The sequence below is a fragment of the Euprymna scolopes genome, chromosome 30 (genome assembly GCF_053919585.1).
Source record: "Euprymna scolopes isolate OS-2025 chromosome 30, ASM5391958v1, whole genome shotgun sequence".
Lineage (NCBI taxonomy): Eukaryota > Metazoa > Mollusca > Cephalopoda > Sepiida > Sepiolidae > Euprymna > Euprymna scolopes.
Genome location: NC_136511.1, coordinates 64,453,866 through 64,477,684, shown reverse-complemented (window position 1 = coordinate 64,477,684; position 23,819 = coordinate 64,453,866). Strand labels below are relative to the sequence as shown.

General features: G+C 34.3%; 1 protein-coding gene across 3 annotated transcripts in view; it reads left to right on the top strand.

Moving 5' to 3' along the window:
* Nucleotides 1–23,819, top strand: part of LOC145254825 (uncharacterized) — a 597,176-nt gene that overhangs the window by 57,104 nt on the left and 516,253 nt on the right. For all 3 annotated transcript variants that reach the window (XM_080113655.1, XM_080113654.1, XM_080113653.1), the window contains exons 3-4: nt 1,351–1,725; nt 8,569–8,713. In XM_080113655.1, the coding sequence (XP_079969781.1) occupies nt 1,351–1,725; nt 8,569–8,713 (520 nt within the window). The remainder of the gene's footprint in view (nt 1–1,350; nt 1,726–8,568; nt 8,714–23,819) is intronic.

Genomic DNA, 23,819 nt, shown 5'->3' with positions numbered 1-23,819 from the left:
AACGTTAAGATGGTCAACACCTTGAAATTTGGAATATAGTCTTTTGTCATTTATTTTTATATGCTCTGTAGTTACACTGAGCTTCATAAATTAAAGGATTGGTATAAATGAAAGGTGAAATATAATTGAAGAAACATATTTTTCCATAAACACACACACACACGCATACACATATCAATCATACCAGTTATCATAGGTGCTACAGGGCTTATGAAGAAGAACCTGAAGTCCTACCTTACTAATATTCCTGGTGAACCAAGTGCAAAAGAGATCCAGACAATTGCACTTAAGGGAACAGCAAGAATACTAAAAAGAGCTCTCGGTTGGTTTCAATAAAAAGCAGGGCAATGTTGGCAGCTGGTTTGGCTGCCCCATATCCAGCATTACAATCTTCAAAGGAAGAAAAATGAAAAAAAAAAAATATATATATATATACAGTGTATCACAAAAGTGAGTACACCCCTCACGTAATAGCTATCGGTTCATGTTTTAATTTCTAGCTTTGCAGCAAACATATCTTCATAGAAATGTTTCTGTTATGTTACAAAAACTATTTTCTTTACGTCACAAATGTCACGCTCATATATTAATTCCATAGGTAATATAACATACTGATCCAACGGGTCATGGCTATTGAGCACTTTTGAAGTAAATACTTAAAGTTTACGCATAAATCTATACTTTCGTATATTAATTTTATGTGAGTAAAAGTAAATTAAGTAGTTATATATATATATATATATATATATATATATATATATATATATATATATATATATATATATATATATATATATATATATATACACACAGTGTATCACAAAAGTGAGTACACCCCTCACATTTCATTTCTTCAAATATTTAAGTATATCTCTTCATGGGAAAACATTAAAAAAAAAAAAAAAGAAAGATTTTTTGACACAATGAAAAGTAGTCTGTCTACAACATATATAACAGAGTTAACTTATTTTCCCCTACAAATAACTCCAAATATAGCATTGATATTTTTTAGGTAGGGTTTTCAAGTTATATTCAAGTTTACGGTATCTTTTATTTATCAAATTTTAGGTGGAGATATAGAATAGTTACCCTCTCCCCATGTTAAGAATGGGTTTCTAAATAATAACGTTATTATTTCAGTACGGTCCGTATTCTGCATAAGTACCAAAATAGAAATTAACATACTCAAGTACTTTACTAACATTGCTCAAAGCATTTAATTCCTAGTATTTTTGTGATTATTTTTTACTCTGGTGTGTTGTGTCAAGATACAATTAGTGCTCAAAAGTTTAAATTTGATATTGGAGATTTTAATTTGGCATTTTTTTCTCTTTTTTTTTTTTTATCAAGGATTATTTCAATTGGGTGGAAAAGTCGAAAAAAGATTTTCAGTTGTCATCTCTCCGAAATCCTCCAAAGCTACCTCCAATCAAACACCCGATTTCAATATCTAAACATAACAATAATGCCTCCGCCGTCCCCATTGCAAATAAGGAAATAATCTTGCCAAAGACGTTTACTACTAGAAAGGGTGCGCTTCTGTTATTTTCGGAGGACCTTGCCAATAAGAACAGGAGGTGGGACGGTGTTTGTCTGAAAGAAGACAATGGACAGCTGTCGATTGGAATCGAGGAGCAAGAAGAAAAACAAAATAGAGAACCATTGGATGTTGATCGCCGAACTGTTGATGAATTTGCTCAGTCTATTTTGGCGTTTGGGAATCAGGTAAATATCGACAAACATTTTTTTGTCTATTTTTTCTTTCTGAATTAGGTAAATATCCACAAACATTTTTTTTTGTTTATTTTTTCTTTCTGAAGCAGTTAAATATCCACAAACATTTTTTTTGTCTATTTTTTCTTTCTGAATCAGGTAAATATCCGCAAACAATTATTTTAGTCTATTTTGTAGTGTCGGAATCAGGTACGTGCTGCTGCTGCATTTAAAATTTTTATTTTTCATAATTGATTGAACATTAAAAAAAAAATACTTCGCAAGGATGCGATATAGGTAAAATATTTTTTGCTTGTTTTCCTTTCCTTATAAGGGAAATGGTTTCCATAATGTTTTATTGTTAAAGTGTTTTTTATTCAATAAGTCTGAAGAAAGTCTGTTCGTGTGAAATATTTCAAACGACATGATGTTTGGATTTGTTCAAATAGCCTTGAAACAATTGTAACTAACGATGAAATACACTATTTGTTGCTATCAACCCATTCTTTGACCTCTTGGTTTTTGTTAAAACACACACACACACACACACACACACACACATATATATTACACACACCAGGTTAAATGTATTCAAGAGTAATAACTAATGAATTTAACAAGGTTATTAAGAGTGTTCAATAAAAGAAGATATAATGTCTGTAATGTCTGATGAAGTTACTGGACGATTCGGTAACCGAAACATGTGTAACTAAGCAGATAAAACGGCAATAAAAAAATAAAACATATATATATATATAACTTTGTCTTTTGTGTGTGAGTTGCTTCCCTATGAACTCCGAAACGGCTGGGGGATTTTTATGAAATTTCACACGAATGTACTTTATGTATATAACAGTCTTCTGGCAGTGCTCCGACAGTGTTCTTAGGTAGATTTTGTATCGAAATGTCTTCGATAAGTATCAATAATCGATTAAAAAAAAAATCAAATGAAAGAAGGAACAGTCGATTTTGATCAAAATTAACACCTTATACAGCCTAATATCACATGTGCATTTGGGAAGTTTTATTACCACACAAGCAGAAAGGACCAGCATATAAAATCAATAGTATGTTCTTTGATATAACAGGTGCGCATTCAAAGTGAATGTTTTTTTTTATTTAAAGCAAAATTGATCATGATACTTGACTTCTTAATTTTAACAAGCAGAAAGACCAGACATATAAAATCAACAGTAGGTTCTTTGATATATATATATTCCCAAGTTTCTTACTATTGAGATACCTATTTAGGATAAACTCACGTCAGCTGTTTAAATATCCCAAGTGATAAGCGTATCAAAAAGCCGCTAAAAATGAAAGCCAGTTTCTCGCTGTTTCTGTTGAAAATATTTGGAACGGACATTTTAAAACTATTTCGCTTCGGATTGACAGCTCGTTAGTCTCCGATAACTGTTTAGGAGAAGAATCACATTGATTTTGAATTCGATGTTTCTTTCACACACAGTTTCTTCCTTTCTTTCCTATCGTCCTGCCTTCCTCCTCCACTTCCTTTCATCCTTCTCTTCTTCCCCCCCCCTGCCCCTCATTTCATTCTCAACTTCTATTCATTTCCTGCTTCCTTCCTTTCCCCCATTCGCACTTTTTCCTTTTTCTTCAATTGCTTCCATTTATTCCCCCTTCATTTTTTCTTTTCATCTCTTTCGTCATTTATCCCTCTCTTTCTTCCTTCCTTCCATTTGGGTTCCCTTTCTTTCTTTGTTCCGTTGCTTCCTTACATTCCTGCTTCCTTTACACTCTCTCCTCTTTATTTTCTTTTTCACTTCCTTCCATCCTGCTTCCTTTACACTCTCTCCTCTTTATTTTCTTTTTCACTTCCTTCCATCCATTCCTTCTTTCCTTCCTCTCTTCCCCCCCACCTTATTTCATCTTCTCTTGCTTTGTACTCTCTCTTTCTTCCTGACTTCCTTCCATTCATTTCTCCCTTCCTTCATTTTCTATCTTCCTTTCTTTCACGCCATTTCCCCTCTCTCTTCCTCCTTTTCTTCTCAACTTCCTTCTATTCATCCTTTTTCCTTTCTGTTTAACCCACTTCCTCCTTGCTTCTCCTAACGCCTTTTCAACTTTCTCCTCTTTTCTTTCTTACCTTCCTACCTTCTCCGCCTTAAGATTTATTTCCTCCTTCCTTCCTTTCTATCCCCCTTGAAAAAAATGTCTGGACTTCTCACTTTTATTACATTCTCTTTTACCTTTACCCCCCCCTCCTCTCTTAATAGCGTCAATTAATAGCAGTGACCCAAGAAAACAAAAACAAAGAAAATTACTTCAAACTTGAATCGGGGAAATACCTTACATTGGTTTTCATACAAATTTTGGCACATCTGTGCAGGAGCTGCTCGGCAAAGTTTAAAACCGACTTCGAAAACTAGTAGGTGATGCCATTTTCTCTTCCCTGCAACCTCTTTCTCATGGAAGAGATGTTGTGAGCCTGTCTCTGCTTTGTCCTTATTTTTATGGCAAGTACTCATCTCAGCCTCAATTTATGCCCCCCCCCTGCCAAGCTTTCACAAAAATACTCAATTACCCACAACCGCTTTCAACAATTTCCCTCCCATTCTCTATCTGTACCTAAATCTAAAGACAGATTCCATGGACAAAGTTTCTTTCCTAGAACTACCCTCCTGTGAAACTTTGTTCTGCTGACTTGCTTTCCGGCTGACTACAATATGGTAGCCTTCAAGTCCAATGTAAACAAGTTCTTGTTGAGTCATCCCCTTAAATAATCAAGTTCTACCCAATCTACACCATTAACAATCACTAAACTACTACCTTACATTCATTAACACTTATCCTCGAGTGGCCTTCGGTCTTTGATAAGTGGTGACTTCCTTGTAAAACAACTGAAGCATGTATGGTCCCTCGTGAGCGCACAGTGAATGAGACATTAAAAAAATGACTAAGTTCAGCATTTGCCCCCCCCTCCATTTAGCTCCAAAAGTAACCAGGGAACATCAAATCCTGGTGAAAATGAACAAACAGTGCAGTTTTAGGCCTTAAAATATGTAAATTTGAGTTCTGCACCATGAAAAAGAAAGAAATCACTAAGTCCATCATTTGTCCCCCCCATTTAGCCCCAAAAGTCCCCAAGGCCTTAACATATGTAAATTTGAGTGCAGCACCATGCAAAACTGCTAAATAGACATACACAGAAAATTTTGGACAAATATGGTAAAATAGTTCCAAAAATAGAGTGTTTTTATTTTTATTCACTCTAAAAGAGCCCTTGTGGCACACCGAAGAGTTATCGTGAAGTATAGACAAACAAAATTATATAGAAATCAGTTAGTTAAAACTTTTGAAAGTTTGATAAAAATCCAAGGCATCAATTTTATTTTTAATAAACACAAAAGTGTCAATTTTAGCCATTCTACCCCTAAAGGGACCCCTAGCAGGGCAACCGGAGTTTTCCTGGAAAATCCATTTTATTACATTTTTATTCATATCATGTTTAATGTTTGTGCAAAATTTCAAAAAAATTCCAATGCATAGTTATTGAGAAAAATGCGGACAGACGAACGGACAAACGAACAAGGGTGAATTTACAGTTTCACCCTCCTTTTGTCAGGGGACCAAAGTAAGGATTTAGGTAAAGTATTCATTGGTTGCCATGACAGAGACTCCATTCAAAGATCGGAAATCTTTTAAAGTGGATGTAAATAACCGTATTTATTAGGAAAACAAAGGACAATAGAAATTTTTGCCCACCATTTGAAAAAAAAAATGTCTGGACTTGAATAAATGAATGAATTATGACGATGATGATCATCATCAGTGATATTTATTCGAAAAGCAATGGGTACTTATGCAGAATACGAACAGTGCTATTTTTAGATTGGATTCTCAAGTTAATTTCAATTTTTACAGCATCTTTTTATTTTATTTTATTTTTTTTTTTTTACATAGTGATAACCACTTATCAAAGCCTGGAAGCCACTCAGGGATAAGGGTTATTGCAAGTACATTACGCTAGTGTGGAGATTTGATGAAGTGTTTACTTAAGGGGGCGGTTCATTAGGAATTTGTTAACGTTGGACTTGAAGACATCCAAGTTGTAGTCAGGTGGGAAGCAGGCAGACGGAACAGAGTTCAATAGGCGTGCAGTTCTAAGAAAGAAGCTTATTTAATTGTTAGGTGAAAGTACAAAATAGTTACAAAACATCTTTTTCTGATTTGAGAATATGAGGCGCTGTATGTAGGAGGACCCCGGCACCTCCCTGCAAGAACTGCAAAAGCCTAACGTAGTCCTCTCCTCTGACAAGGATATACAAGCGACTGGGGACCGCATATGGTTTTGATATTCCCATGAAACTTCCTACTTTGGAAGAAGTTGGTTCAACCCGCCTAGGATGAGTGCTGCTTTGGTTGGGAATAAGGCGGAGTAGAATTGAAATTGTTATCTTGAAACTTTGAGCAAATTTCGACAATTTTAACACCCTCTAATAGTGACGTATATGACATTACAATAGAAAAATGTGAGCATGAAAAGTAATATGGTTAAGCTTAAACATGGAAAAGTAAAGGACTAGTTGTTAAAACTGGAAAAGAAAAGGGACAAGATATTCTAGTAAAAAGTATAATAAATTTAGGGTTTGTATTACTATACATATAAAAACCCACCGAATATATGTCAACCTATGTCACGGTAACATATATTGAGTGACTTTCTAACAGTATTTTGTCTAGTTTTTTTTATTTATAACACCTTTTCCCAAACTTACCGTGTTAAAGAGAGAGAGTCGGGCGCCATTTTGAAATTTCCAATACATCGGTAAACACTGTATGTTTTCGTGCTGAATAAACATGTTACATTGAATAAAAACACTAAAAAATTATCCAGTTTGGTAGAAAAGTAACTTATCTTGCCTTTGATAACATTTATTTGTTATATATTTGTTTTTTGACAACTTTTTCGAATCTATGTGTAAAGTGAAACAAATCCTAAATTTATAACTTAAAATATTGCAGCATTAAGAATTGATTATGTAATGTTATAAATTGAATTAAAAAAAAAATTCCTTATGCTGCAATATTTTAAGATATAAATTTATTATATTTTTTGGGGGTACTGAAATCGGTATTGGAATCGAGGGGAAAAAATGTGTCTATTTTCTGTTGCCGGAAACGATTCCTTTAATTATGATTTTTTAAATTTGATTTTATTTTAAAAAAATCTTCCATTGCTGGTAATAATGATAAAATAATGAATATTTATTGATTTTGAAGGATTAGTAAATATAGATCATCTATAGATCATCCTCTCACAAATTTGTTTCACATTTGATAACATATGTGTACATTTAAGATTTGTTTTTACGGTAATCGGGATAAAATAACCATTTTATAATTAAATATTTAGATATTAATAAGGAACCGGAATCGGTAATCGTATCAGAGTCAAGAATTTTGGACAGAATTGGTAATTGTATCGGAATCGTGAAAAAATATTGGAATCGTCTCCATCTATACATCTATAAAAGTAAGAATGTGCGTGCGTGTGGGTGAACAATTTTCAACCTATATACTTAACGAATTTTCTATCTACAGACTTGAAATTATGGGTATATAGGGTATTCAGAAATGTGGAAAACCTTTTAATCGGTTTTCATTCGGAAAAAAGGGCTGCTAAGGGTCAAAATTGAAATAATGGTATGTGAGAGTCATCGGATTGTTATCTGTTTGCTGTTTCACGACTGCGCATGGCAAATCGTTCACATTATGTTAAGAATAAGTAGGTTTGAAAATACTTTTTAAAGATCGTGTCAAGCTGGCCTAATGATTATCGTACTTGACTCACTGCCTTTAGATTTCAATTTCGATCTCAGCTCGAATATTTTTTTTTTACTTACAAGAATCCAATCTTACACTAATGAACTCATCATTATAAAATTAGGTATGCAGCTGCTAGCCGTAATGGGTCTAAACGTGGGTTATAGATAGTTTTATTTAGTTTTAAGTTAAGAAAGCAAAGGGGGAGTGGAAACCGTCGATAAAATTCGTATGCTTCCGATCTTTGTGAAAATTTAACACTAGCTATTAGACATTAATTAATAAAAAAAAATCCTCAAATCCTAATTTCTTTGGAATATTTTAAAGAGATTTTTACAGGGTACATTATGGGCATAAAATCTAATTTGAAAATTCAAATATCTCAAATTTACATTAAATTTTATCCATATTCAACAATTAAACAATATTCCTTGAATTTCAATTTCTTCTTACCCCCCTTCTTAAGCTTACGTTTGATACATCTTTTAGAATCATTATTATGTAATGGATTTTGATCCAAATTGCATTAAGGACTCTAGACATAAGGTTTAGTATTATATCTTCATATTAATTTTCGCAAGGGGAGATAAAAATTGTGCAAAACTGCTGTGTTTGGGAAATTATTTTTGCTCATACTGGGACTGGTATCATTCTAGTGTAATTATAGACGTAACTCATTTTAAAGTTAATATTTTAATTTTTAAATGTTAGCCTATCTATATTTGTTTTTCTTTTTTTCTTTCTTCTTTTACTTTTTAAATTTATTTGTTCTTTCCTTCTTTTTTCGTATTTTTCTTACATTTTTCTTTTTCTTCATTGCTTTTTCTTTCCATTTTCCCCGTCTTTGATACTTTCTTTTCTTTCTCTCTTCTTCTGTTTTAATATCTCCCTTCGTTTACACTTTCTTCTTCATGCCATTCTTTTATTCTGTCTTTATTATTTTCTTCCTTTTTTGCTTTCTTTCTTTCTTTCTTCCTTTTTTCTTTCTTTCTTTATTTCTTGTTCCTTACTTTTTTTCTTTTATTAATTAACACTCCCGCCTTTTGCTGACATTGTTTTTAATTTTCATAGCAGCGAAACCACAACTACGTCCAGCTGTTGACCAATATTGATAATCTGCACCGACAATTCCGACCAGGATTCTCTGCCAAGCGCTACCTGTCTACATGGAGCAAATACTGGGACCATTCCACTCTTGATAAATTACTCAAAGACGGTAAGAATTACAACTTTGAAGATTTTAATATTAAAACAAAGCAAAAAAAAAAAAAAGTAAATTCTAAAACTTCCAATCTATAGAAGATATTACCACGGGATCCCTCTCACACAGCACAGTCATCTTCAAGTCCAATGTCAACAAATACTTGTCATAAACTGTCCCTATAAGTAATCAAATTTTGCTCATTCCATTAATCATTTCCAATCATCTCATGATATTCTTCATCATTCAACTGGCAATCTAGCCATCTCATTAACTGTTATGGACCGGTAAATATCCGGAAGAAAGACACAGAAGAAAACCACATCAGGCATAATAAAGAGAGAGGTTGCACGTCACTCTAATTGCCAAGTGTTCCTAATGCTAAGAGGCATATTCTCCCGGTCTTTATAGGAAGTGGAAAAGTTCATTGTAATCCGTGAAGTGGGTATTATAATATTAACACTCATCATCGAGTGGCTTTTGGCCTTGATAACTGCTGGTGCATTAGTAAATTTAAACATAAAGACTCCTCATGTATATACACCTAATGTGACATCTTTCCACCGGGCAAAGCCGGTATACGGGTCCTGCCAGTACCCAATAACATGCGAGATTTCAGGAGATATAAATAAGCTGTGGTCACCCAAAAGGATAATTATTAGTCTAAGTCTTATGGAGAAAATTTATGGCTTTATTTAGACATTGTGTTCTTAATTTGATTACACCCTACACCTCAAGGACATTTTATGCCAAAGTCTGCAATTCTAACCAATAGTTCTTTTTTTTTTCTTTTTTTTTTAATTACATTTTCACCCCAAACAAGGCACATTGTTACTTTGGTGTAGGAGGCTACTATCAGGGGCAGCAACTACTGGGGCACTAAGTAGGGATTTGGGCAGCAAGATGTCGGTTCACATTACACTTGAACTTCTGCATGTCAGTACAGTTGGGGAAGCAGGGACCTGGAATGGAATTCCAGAATCTAGCGGTTCTGGGGAAGAAACTACTGGAGTAGAAAAATATTTTACATCTAGGGATCTCTACTGCGTTGGGGTGGGATTTAGCTGCTATCAGGTTTGTCGAGAGTGTCTACGTCGTGGGGGCACAAGTGTCTGCAGTTCATCAGAGCATTCACCATTAAAATACTTGTAGAACAGGCAGAGGGATGCAACGTTTCGTCGATGGGACAGAGGCTGAAGCTTAGATGCCAGTTCAGGGCCTATCAGATTCGTGACTCTCTTTTGAACCTTGTCTAGGAGTGAGAGACTAGCAGCAGATGCACCAGCCCAAATGTGACAGCAATACTCCATACATGGGCGAATGGTGGCCTTATAGAGGTACAGGATACTTTCAGGTGTCAGTAGTTTTCTAGCACGATAGAGAGAGCCTACCTTCTTTGCAGCGGCCCTGGCAATGTTTTCAATGTAATTGTTCCAACTCATGTTTCCTGTGAACATTAGCCCAAGCAATATTCATGTGAAATTATAGAATTAAATCAGTAATTTAATGTTTTCTTTAAAATAAGGTAAGATACCTAATAGACAAAGCCATCAGGATTGAAAAAAAATCAAACTAAATGTTCAGATGAAAAGCTGATCAGGCAGACGCCCATTTGCTTTTAAAGTCGCTCAAATAAGAGGTAGTGTCTCATTTTGAATGTGCCTCCGCGTGGACAGAACAAGATGACAAACATTCCTTTCAGGTATTTGGGAATACATATCCAAGGGAGATAACTCCGATCGAATCTATTAAAAATAAAGATGAACCTCTATTTAATCTAAGTCATTCACCAGGGATTTATGCTTACGAATACATAAATAATAGAACATTGAAAGGTGTTTCTTTTGATGAAGCCATGGTGTCATGAGGAACAGACAGACAGGCTGACGGAAGAAATGGTCTTGTATGTGATTGTAAGGTCGAAAATCATTTCTTGATTTCCTTGTCGAGATATCTTCGTATCAGTTTCTCCGATGAATCAGAAACCTCTTTTTATTAATAACATTTAGCTCATGAAACAAAAAAGTATAAGTAGGTCAGTTGTGAAACTGAATGCATCCACTTAACAACGTAAGGATGGGTCAACATTTATCTAGACTTTACTTCTCCATATTGTATGAAGTATTCCGGAAGTTAGGTTATGGAAGTGTTGATAACTAAAAACAAACAAACTATTTATCTGATTGGTCAGGAATATTGCATGATGGTTATTATTATAAAGAGCATCGCATCTATATATCAAATTTGGAACAATCGAAAATTGAAATTTCGTCAAAATTTCGCCTACAAGCTTATTTAGGATGCGAGACTTCATTGGCTACAATATAGACCAAATAGTGTTATGTTGTGTCATATCATTAAATGAGTGTTTGTTGTATATTGGTTGAAATTGGAATGGAGATGATATATTAAAACGTGTCTATTTATAAAAGATTGTGTGTTTAATTATCTTACCAGAGTCAATGTCGTTGTGTGTGTGATCTCTAGTGGTCTTTCTATTACATATGTTCATATGCTGTTAAGTGTGAATATGTGTGACATGCATTTTCACATACCTCTGCTTCTTCGTTGGTCCATCTGGAAATTCTCGTCTGGGAGGGAGACTCGATACCTGTTTTTGGGGACGAAGATTTATTTCACACCAAGACAAGAAATTGGTTCTATAGTTTATTTCACTTCCCCAGATGTCTTGCAGAAGGTGGAAAGTGAATTTGGCCTATGGTTTCTTCTTCTAGGTCTTATTTCTACCACGTCAGCGTTCGTTTCCCACCCCCAGCTAAGGGGAGGAGACAACGGCAAAGCCGTCCGCTGTCATCCAAGTCGTAACCAAATCTCATCGATTCAGCTAACTTGATCACATGACTCACACGCAATCAAATCAGCTGATATTGACTTCCGGTCAACGTGTCTACACTATAACTCACCTCTTCCCTCTCTCTCTCTCTCTCTCTCTCTCTCTCTCTCTCTCTCTCTCTCTCTCTCTATCCATTCTCTAACAATAGAGAGTCCCTATGACAGACAAAAACCAAAGTTATTACCAAAAGTGTGAGTTTCACCTTTTCTGTAATCCTGAGTTTGATCATTGGCTTAGGCATCCTAGAATTAAATCAGTTCTAGGTTAGACTGCGACCGATATTTTAACCAAGTTTGGCGACGATTGGACAGAGGCTGAAGCTTAGATGCCAGTTCAGGGCCTATCAGATTCGTGACTCTCTTTTGAACCTTGTCTAGGAGTGAGAGACTAGCAGCAGATGCACCAGCCCAAATGTGACAGCAATACTCCATACATGGGCGAATGGTGGCCTTATAGAGGTACAGGATACTTTCAGGTGTCAGTAGTTTTCTAGCATGATAGAGAGAGCCTACCTTCTTCGCAGCGGCCCTGGCAATGTTTTCAATGTAATTGTTCCAACTCATGTTTCCTGTGAACATTAGCCCAAGCAGTTTGAAAGATGTACTCTCAGATAGGGAGTCGTTGGCCATTGCTATTGGTGGCAGAGAAGGTTTCTTGTAATTATTGAAGGAAACCAGTTTAGTCTTGGCAGCATTGAATGTGACCATACATTTATGTCCCCATTCCACTACAGATTGGAGGTCTTCCTCTAGTGTTTTTGCCATTTTTTTAGTTATGTGTTCATTTGTTTTCCTGTCATGCCTGTTATAGAGTGTGGTGTCATCAGCATATATACCCATCTCAGAGGCAGTTTTGTCGGGGAGGTCATTAATAAATATTAGGAACAATAGAGGTCCAAGGATAGATCCCTGAGGCACTCCCGCATTTATATCATATTGTTTAGATGTACGACCGTCGAGGACAAGCTGGATTTTTCTCTTATCTAAGAACGATTTAATTATGTTAAGTATTCTACCAGTGATATCGTATGATTTAATTTTCCTGAGGAGACCCTCATGCCATACCCTGTCAAAAGCCTTAGATATATCTAGAGCTACCGCTCTGTCCTCCCCCGCTTTGTCCAGTGAATGGTATATACGTTCAGAGATTACAGTGAGGATGTCTGCTGTGGAACGGGACTGTCTAAGTCCATATTGTTTGTCAGTCGGAAGTTTAGCATCTGTAAGGTGACGGACTAGAGCATCGTTAATTATGGTCTTTCTGGACCTTATAAGAGTTTATTATAATAATAATTTTTTGGTCCCCCAGCAAAATGTAAATTCACCCTCCTCCGTTCGTCTGTTTGCACTTTTCTCAAGAACTATGCCTTCGAGTATTTTGAAATTTTGTACAAACATTAAACATGATATGAGTAAAAAAGTAACAGAATGGATTTTCCGGGGAAACTATAATTACTGCCCTAGGGGTGCCTTTCAGGTTAAAATGGCTAAAATTGACACTTTTGTGCTTATTAAAAAAAATTGATGCCTTGGATTTTTATAAAACTTTCTGAAAAGTTGTAACTAACTGATTTCTATATAATCTTGGGTGCTAGTGCACTTACTGATCCACGCTATTTTTTAAATCGTATTTCCAAGTTTAATTAAAGTTTTATGATATGTTTTTTTTATTCAATTGTAAAATTGAAGTATAGAATAGGTACAAAACACCTTCCCCTCCCATGTTAAGAATGGCTTTTTAAATAATAACGTTATTATTTCAGCACAGATCAATAAGTGCACTAGTAACTAATTTTGTTTGTCTATTTTTCGCGATAACTCTTCGGTGTACCACAGGGGCTCTTTTAGGGCTAATAAAAGTACTCCATTTTTGGGGCTATTTTACCATATTTGTCCAAAATTTTTTGTGTATGTCTGTTTAGCAGTTTTGCATGGTGCTGGACTCAAATTTAAATGTTAAGGCCTCGGAACTTTTGAGGCTAAATTGGGGGTGCAAATGATGGACTTAGTCATTTCTTTTTTGCATGGTGCAGAACTCAAATTTACATATGTTAAGGCCTAAAACTGCACCGTTTGTTCATTTTCACCAGGATTTGATGTCCCCTGGGGACTTTTGTGCCTAAATGGGGGAGTGGGGCAAATGCTGATATAGTAATTTTTTTTATGTCTTGTTCACCATGCACGCTTCACTTGTTTTATTAGTAGATTTTAGCCTGTTTAAAAACTGGCAAAATTTATATCTCGTTGACTTACAATGAGTGCTTTATGCCAAATTTTTAGAGTAAATGTGGTATTGTGGTGACTAATCCACATTGATTTCTAAATCTTCAAAAACGGATGCCACAATCCTTAGTTCGCTGCACCTTCTCATAGCAAAGGGGTATACAAGATTTCAGTCAGATAAGCCTAGTAGTTTCCGAAAAACACTGCAATGGACTGACTAATAGAAATATAATATAAATTCACCTGTCATGAGAACACTCGTCACACTCAGCATGCCAAGGACTCTTCTGACTAAATTTAGTACAGTTCTGTCCAATATTTTTAGGTACTCTAAGTATTATTACGAGGGTAGTTCTAAAATTAAAGCCTTCTATGTTCTAGGAGTGTAAGCCATTTTGAGTTTCAGAACAGTTTCAGATGGTTTGCTGTTACACACAAGTCCTGGGAGGTGACTTGTTTGTAGTAGACAGTTCCACAGAACAAAATATTCTTACCGTGTCGAAACCCGGGAAAGAACATGTGAAATTGCTCCAGAAAAGGTTTAATATTTATGAAGCAATTCTGGTTTCTGATTGGTTGGTAGCAGAATGTGAATTAATTTGATTCGTCAGTTCTTAGCAGCATCGTTTATAAATAGAATCTTCCGACTGTGTGGGATCATACCCCATTACTCTCAAAATATTGCAACATATGTTTTCTAACTTAAAAATGGCCGGGAGTGGTACCATTAAAACGAGCGACCTTTTGTACTCCAGAATTTATTTTCCTACATATTCTCAATGCACCTTTGCCAGGAATTCAATGACGCATCTCCGCTTCTGACACACGTCCATGACAGCGGTTGTTTTCTTAGAGCATCACGCTATCAATATCTACAATAGAGCGATGAAACTTTCAGGTCATGAATGCATAAGTTCAGACATCATAACAATGCAATTTGCAATCCTCTCTGATCCATTCAAACAGAATAAAAAAATAAGAAACATTGTTAAAAGAAAAGGGTCCCCTTTTCTTGTAAATAAGAAAAACATAAGTGGAAAATGAGATTAGGACTGAGATTCGAACTATGTAAGCAAGGTTCAGAATAAATTTGGAGTTGGAATGTTGGAATGTTGGAAGTTGGCTATCGTTTTGGAAATAGATATTGTCTGTTGTAAAAAGAATTAACTGTTCATTCTTTTATGGAAATTGAATCAAAAAAAGTCAGCTAGAAAAGAATGAACAATAGAATTTAAAAATATATTCAAAAATAAGTTAGGTTGAAAAATAGGTTAGTGAGAATTCTTTGTTGCTGAAGTATGTGTGTGAACGTGTCAGCCACGTGAGTTCACCACGTGAGTTCATCACGTTTTGAACCACATATTTGACGTCATAATAGAAAGGGAATTTCTTAATATATCCTGGGATTAGCAAATTAGTCAGACAGAGAGGCAGTCGAGTCGGATCGAACAGTCAACAGAGTCGGTTGGACCGAGCTGACATGATCAGAAGAGGGTCCCTTTAGAAGCGAAGGAAGAGCGTTTAATCATGTAGTACGACTTTGAATTCCTTGACGTCATCATCTTTCGACCGGTCGATTTGATAATAAAGAAGTTATCATCATGTTTTTGTAAAACTGTGTCGTGTCATCATTCAACAGCAAAAGGTAATGTGTGAAACATCTTTAATATGAAATTTGTCTCCCTCATCGTTATTATGAACTTTATGTAACTCTTACAAGAAATGTATCTCTCCTCCCCTCTTCTGTGTTATAAGAACTGTATAAATGTCATCTCTCTCTCTCTCTCTCTCTCTCTCTCTCTCTCTCTCTTATCATCTCAATCGTATAAATGTATCCCCCTCATCAATATGAATGTCCCCATCCTATCTCTTAAATATGGACCTCTATGCAACAGTATTACTTTTGGAACGCTCCTCGTATTATTAAATATCAATTAATATTACGGGTAGTAACATTACAACATTCCTAGAAGAGACCAGACTGCAAGAATGGACCACAGAGATAGCGAATGCCCCTTCCTACTGATGTAAGGAGAGTAGAAAGTGGATCTTGGGTTTACTTTCGGCAACTTTGTAACCCTCGCTTCTCTTATTTCATCCTCACATTCTGTAAGCAATGTTTCTGACAAAGGTGGAAGAATTGCTGTTTTCTAGGTCAGAATCTATTCCATCTAACACTTATCGTTGGCAAGTTTTTGAAGCATTTATTTATTTAGCTCCTTACATCAAGTGGCTTCATGCCTTGTCTGGAGCGATTTCCATAAAAAAAAAATATAGGAATTCTCCCTTCTGAAGTTCTTCCCCTTGTCTTAGAAGCACCTGTCCTCTACCTAGCATGGAATATGTAAAGTATAGTTACATTGAAGCTTTTTCGATGACAGCACACCATATGAAGAAATGTCTTTGACAAAAGTGTTTGGTTCTTTGACCAAGGTCTGAGAGTTGAGTAACTGCATCAGTAAGATGCCTTTGCAGACAAAGCCATCAGGGTTTTTAAAATCCATGCCCAGATGAAGAGCTGACGTATGTTCACTTTTTTGTGGGTGTCATTGTTGATCACACAGGTGTACATCGGGAGTGAAAATTAGAATAAGGAAATAATTGGACATAATAACATTTAATTTACTAGCATGTGCCCAGTCGTAAAATACGCTTAAATATGATATTTTAATTTGTCCAGATTTTGTATATATTATTATAGAGTCGTGATTTCAAAAGTAAAAAAGAAAGTATTTGGGCGCCATCAGCTAGAATCGAAATCGAAAGCAAAACTGTAGCATTCAAAGCTGGTGACGTTACCACTGTACCAACGTGACACGCATATGAACTGAAACTAAAATGAATGTACAAAATATATAACGATTTTATTTTCAATCTTGACCTATTTTGACCCCTGAAAATCTGTTTAAATCGGCTAAAAACCCATAAAAGAACGGCCCATAAAAAAAATCTAATCATTTGAGACCTCTGGCGCTGCTCTGCGACTTCTAGTTTTGGAAGAGATAGAGTTTGAAGATATGGAGACAAACAGACAGACATATAGCCTTTTTATATATTAAATTAATAGTTTGTCGTAGACGGACATAAATAGAGGTTAAAAGACATAATATATAAACAGTATATATGACTAAAAAATAAGTACTAAACAAAAAGTACAATTATTCCTATTATAATAAGAAAACGTATATGTTGTCGACCGGGGTAGGAAATGAGAATATAAGAAACAGGAAGTATATAAATTGTATTTACGTCAAAGTTTTCTTCCCACGGCGACACGTTAGCTGTTTTTTTTTTTTTTTTTTTTTTTTGATCAAGTCCTGGGAGTTGATTTTTCTATTCTTGGCATTGGTTTCCACGATATATTTCTGGTTAGAATTATTTTCTAGAAAGACATCGTGTACTTACGAGAGGGACAACGTGAAGGTTGCCAACATCCTAAGTGAAAGGGTTTCATCTCCCTCCCAATATTCATGTGAAATTATAGAATTAAATCAGTAATTTAATGTTTTCTTTAAAATAAGGTAAGATACCTAACAGACAAAGCCATCAGGATTGAAAAAAAAAAAAAAATCAAACTAAATGTTCAGATGAAAAGCTGATCAGGCAGACGCCCATTTGCTTTTAAAGTCGCTCAAATAAGAGGTAGTGTCTCATTTTGAATGTGCCTCCGCGTGGACAGAACAAGATGACAAACATTCCTATCAGGTATTTGGGAATACATATCCAAGGGAGATAACTCCGATCGAATCTATTAAAAATAAAGATGAACCTCTATTTAATCTAAGTCATTCACCAGGGATTTATGCTTACGAATACATAAATAATAGAACATTGAAAGGTGTTTCTTTTGATGAAGCCATGGTGTCATGAGGAACAGACAGACAGGCTGACGGAAGAAATGGTCTTGTATGTGATTGTAAGGTCGAAAATCATTTCTTGATTTCCTTATCGAGATATCTTCGTATCAGTTTCTCCGATGAATCAGAAACCTCTTTTTATTAATAACATTTAGCTCATGAAACAAAAAAGTATAAGTAGGTCAGTTGTGAAACTGAATGCATCCACTTAACAACGTAAGGATGGGTCAACATTTATCTAGACTTTACTTCTCCATATTGTATGAAGTATTCCGGAAGTTAGGTTATGGAAGCGTTGATAACTAAAAACAAACAAACTATTTATCTGATTGGTCAGGAATATTGCATGATGGTTATTATTATAAAGAGCATCGCATCTATATATCAAATTTGGAACAATCGAAAATTGAAATTTCGTCAAAATTTCGCCTACAAGCTTATTTAGGATGCGAGACTTCATTGGCTACAATATAGACCAAATAGTGTTATGTTGTGTCATATCATTAAATGAGTGTTTGTTGTATATTGGTTGAAATTGGAATGGAGATGATATATTAAAACGTGTCTATTTATAAAAGATTGTGTGTTTAATTATCTTACCAGAGTCAATGTCGTTGTGTGTGTGATCTCTAGTGGTCTTTCTATTACATATGTTCATATGCTGTTAAGTGTGAATATGTGTGACATGCATTTTCACATACCTCTGCTTCTTCGTTGGTCCATCGGGAAATTCTCGTCTGGGAGGGAGACTTGATACCTGTTTTTGGGGATGAAGATTTATTTCACACCAAGACAAGAAATTGGTTCTATAGTTTATTTCACTTCCCCAGATGTCTTGCAGAAGGTGGAAAGTGAATTTGGCCTATGGTTTCTTCTTCTAGGTCTTATTTCTACCACGTCAGCGTTCGTTCACCACCCGCAGCGAAGGGGAGGAGACAACGGCAAAGCCGTCCGCTGTCATCCAAGTCGTAACCAAATCTCATCGATTCAGCTAACTTGATCACATGACTCACACGCAATCAAATCAGCTGATATTGACTTCCGGTCAACGTGTCTACACTATAACTCACCTCTTCCATCTCTCCCCCCTTCTCTCTCTCTCTCTCTCTCTCTCTCTCTCTATCCATTCTCTAACAATAGAGAGTCCCTATGACAGACAAAAACCAAAGTTATTATCAAAAGTGTGAGTTTCACCTTTTCTGTAATCCTGAGTTTGATCATTGGCTTAGGTATCCTAGAATTAAATCAGTTCTAGGTTAGACTGCGACCGATATTTTAACCAAGTTTGGCGACGATTGGTCAAGCGATGTGGGCGCTAGGCGGTATACAATCAGAGATACAAACAAACGCGACCGCAAACATAACCTCCTTGGCAGAGATAATGAAACAACAATTATTTCTCCTAAAAATAAACAACTCACTGAGAAAACATGTCGCCTGTCCATAGAGTGAAACGTGATCAATCAATTGCAACGTAATTAGTGCAATTAAAAGAATCAGTAAACTTAGCCACGGTTAAAAATAAACTTCTATTTTAATCGGCGACACCCACAAAGAGGAAATCTAACATTTGACCTCTTGTATGTCAGAGCACCGACAACTAATTCAGCTATACGACCTTCTTATAGGAAAGTGTAAAAAAATGATGAAAAATCTTATTTTTCGCTAGTTTCCACCCTAATATTCGTATTTCATGTTATTTTCATGGCAGGTGCTCGACTGAGCTTCAATCTATGGTGCCCCCCTCCGACATGTAAAACATTTGCAACAAATATTCATCTCATCAGCTATGAATAATTACCCTTTCTTCTCTCTACCAGTGCTTAAAACAAAATGGAAATTCAATGAACAAAGTTTCTTTTCTAGTATTTTCCGTCTGTCGAACGCAATACTGCAGGGCTACTTCCCAGCTGACTATAACATGGTCGGTTTTCTAAATCTAATGTAAATAAGTTCAGTCATGTCATCAGTGTTGTTTCGCAGTCTATCTGACACTCACTAACCCTCATGCTCGAGTGGCCCTTAGGCCTTGATATATAACAGAGCGAGGACGCGCGCATGCAAATGCCGAGCCGTGAGTGAAGTGACGTCATGGTAGGGAAAAAGAAAAATACTATAAAAAGAACATATGCACAGACAGAGGACGTTCGAGAGGACAGAGGTCAGAGAGAAGGAGCATGATCACGTTTTATTCGGTAAAGTACTCTGAAATAAATGTTGTTGTTACAACGGACAAAAAGTGAGTTGAGTTACTACTTGTCCTCTGTTCCTTGCGATGTACTCTACTACAACGTGTTGGGCCTCTGAGTGTCTACATGTTAACGCATGAGTAAACGTGTGTACAACGTTACAGATAAACGTTGAACCCTCGATAAAAAAAAATTCATTCATTTCATATAAATCTGATGATTCTATTGTTGTCATTGGTTTCCTCGATATATTTCTGATTAGAATTATTTCCTACTAGAAAGATATCGGGTACTTACGAGAGAAATCACGTGAAGGTTGCCAACATCCTAAGTAAACGTGTTTCCTACCCACCCTCATCCCCCTCCCAATATTCATATGAAATCATAGAACTGCGTCAGTAATTTAATGCTTACTTTAAAATAAACTATGAGAGACTTTCCAAAAAAAGTAAGGCCTCATAATTTTTACGCTCAAAACGTTGAAGAGTTATAAAGACGGGAGTGATATTATTATATAATATAAGAGTTACAAAAATGGGAATGATACTATTATAACGAGCGACTATTGATACTATTATAACGAGCGACTATTGAGACTATTATAACGAGCGACTATTGAGACTATTATAACGAGCGACTATTATAACGAGCGACATTTTTTGCTCCAGAATTTATTTTTCTATTTAGTCATCACCGTTCTCAATGCACTTCTGCCAGCGAAAAATGATGCTTCAGTTGTAAAAGTCTGGAGTGTACTTCATCACTCGCATCTCTGTCGCCACTCTGAAATCGACGAACCCATCTCGTATTTGTGCTGACATCAAACGAATTGGCCCCATAAACGTTCAACAGGCGGCGATGAATGTTGATCAGTTCATTTTTTTTCTGTACAAAGGAATTCAATGTCACATCTTTGCTTCTGATGCACACCCATGACAGTGGTTGCTTTCTTAGAATCTTACACCAATATCTGCAACGGAAAGGATGCTACGAATGCATAAATCCAGTCATCATAACAATGCAATACTTTCTTTTGAACTTTGAAGGTATGAAGCAAAGACTCGTCTAACTACAACCATTGTAAACAGTTTTCCTTACTTTCTGTATGTGGCTAAAACTAAACGAAACTTCCACAAGCAAAGCTTTAATACACAACACCTCACGAGGTAAACATCAAACTAAGTTCTTTTTTTCCTAAAATTTATGAAATCAAGAAATTACACATTTATCGTCTAACATTCAACACATTTCAATAAATTCTCTTCAACCGACCATAATTACATTCAAACTTCCAATTTAATCATTCAATGAAACTCTAGATTGATACGATCTGGATATCCTTATTGCAAATCTTCGCATGTATTTTTTTTTACTTGTGAATCACCACTTATCAAGGCCAGAAGACCACTCGAGAATAAGGCTTAATGAATGTTAGGTGGAAGTGAAATAATCCTTAATGATGTAGTTACCAACAATGGATTTACGGATTTTACCAATTTTCAAATTCTTTTTTTTTTTTTTTAGCTTCTATTGATTTGATTTTTGTTACTGACTTTTTTTTTTAGCTTCGATTGATTTGATTTTTGTTACTGATTTTTTTAAGCTTCTATTGATCTGATTTTTGTTACTGACTTTTTTTTTAAGCTTCGATTGATTTGATTTTTGTTAATGACTTTTTTTTTTAGCTTCTATTGATTTGATTATTGTTACTGACTTTTTTTTATCTTCTATTGATTTGATTTTTGTTACTGACTTTTTTTAAAACTTCTATTGATTTGATTTTTGTTACTGACATTTTTAAAACTTCTATTGATTTGATTTTTGTTACTGACTTTTTTTTTAGCTTCGATTGATTTGATTTTTGTTACTGACTTTTTTTAAAACTTCTATTGATTTGATTTTTGTTACTGACATTTTTAAAACTTCTATTGATTTGATTTTTGTTACTGACTTTTTTTTTAGCTTCGATTGATTTGATTTTTGTTACTGACTATTTTTAAAACTTCTATTGATTTGATTTTTGTTACTGACTTTTTTTTTTAACTTCGATTGATTTGATTTTTGTTACTGACTATTTTTAAAACTTCTATTGATTTGATTTTTGTTACTGACTTTTTTTTTTTAGCTTCGACTGACTTGATTTTGTTACTGACTTTTTTTTAAGCTTCGATTGATTTGATTTTTGTTACTGACTTTTTTTTTTAACTTCGATTGATTTGATTTTTGTTACTGACTATTTTTAAAACTTCTATTGATTTGATTTTTGTTAATGACTTTTTTTTTTAGCTTCTATTGATTTTATTTTTGTTAATGATTTTTTTTTAGCTTCTATTGATTTGAATTTTGTTAATGACTTTTTTTTTTAGCTTCTATTGATTTGATTTTTGTTACTGACTTTTTTTTTAGCTTCTATTGATTTGAATTTTGTTACTGACTTTTTTTAGCTTCTATTGATTTGATTTTTGTTACTGACTTTTTTTTAAACTTCGATTGATTTGATTTTTGTTACTGACTTTTTTTAAAACTTCTATTGACTTGATTTTTGTTACTGACTTTTTTTTTAGCTTCGATTGATTTGATTTTTGTTACTGACTTTTTTTAAACTTCTATTGATTTGATTTTTGTTTCTTACTTTTTTTTAGTTCCGATTGATTTGATTTATGTTACTGACTTTTTTTTTTAGCTTCGATTGATTTGATTTTTGTTACTGACTTTTTTTTAGCTTCGATTGATTTGATTTTTGTTACTGACTTTTTTTTAGCTTCTATTGATTTGATTTTTGTTACTGACTTTTTTTAGCTTCTATTGATTTGATTTTTGTTACTGACTTTTTTTTTAGGTCCGATTGATTTGATTTTTGTTACTTACATTTTTTAAAATTCTATTGATTTGATTTTTGTTACTGACTTTTTTTTAGGTCCGATTGATATGATTTTTGTTACTGACTTTTTTTTTAGCTTCGATTGATTTGATTTTTGTTAATGACATTTTTTTAAAACATGTATTGATTTGATTTTTGTTACTGACTTTTTTTTTAGCTTCGATTGATTTCATTTTTGTTACTGAAATTTTTTTAAACTTCGATTGATTTGATTTTTGTTACTGACTTTTTTTTTAAACTTCTATTGATTTGATTTTTGTTACTGACTTTTTTTTAGCTTCGATTGATTTGATCTTTGTTACTGGCTTTTTTTAAAACTTCTATTGATTTGATTTTTGTTACTGACTTTTTTTTTAGCTTCGATTGATTTGATTTTTGTTACTGACTTTTTTTTAAACTTCTATTGATTTGATTTTTGTTTTTTACTTTTTTTTAAAGTCCGATTGATTTGATTTTGGTTAATGACTTTTTTTTTAGCTTCTATTGATGTGAGTTTTGTTAATGACTTTTTTAAAAACTTCTATTGATTTGATTTTTGTTACTGACTTTTTTTTAGCTGCGATTGATTTGATTTTTGTTACTGACTTTTTTTTAGGTTCTATTGATTTGATTTTTGTTACTTACTTTTTTTTTTTAGGTTCTATTGATTTGATTTTTGTTAGAGACGTTTTTTTTAGCTTCGATTGATTTGATTTTTGTTAGAGACTTTTTTTAAAACTTCTATTGATTTGATTTTTGTTACTGACTTTTTTTTAGCTTCGATTGATTTGATTTTTGTTACTGACTTTTTTTTTAGCTTCGATTGATTTGATTTTTGTTAGAGACTTTTTTTAAAACTTCGATTGATTTGATTTTTGTTACTGACTTTTTTTTAGCTTCGATTGATTTGATTTTTGTTACTGACTTTTTTTAAAACTTCTATTGATTTGATTTTTGTTACTGACTTTTTTTTAGCTGCGATTGATTTGATTTTTGTTACTGACTTTTTTTTAGGTTCTATTGATTTGATTTTTGTTACTTACTTTTTTTTTTAGGTTCTATTGATTTGATTTTTGTTACTGACTTTTTTTTAGCTTCGATTGATTTGATTTTTGTTACTGACTTTATTTTAGGTCCGA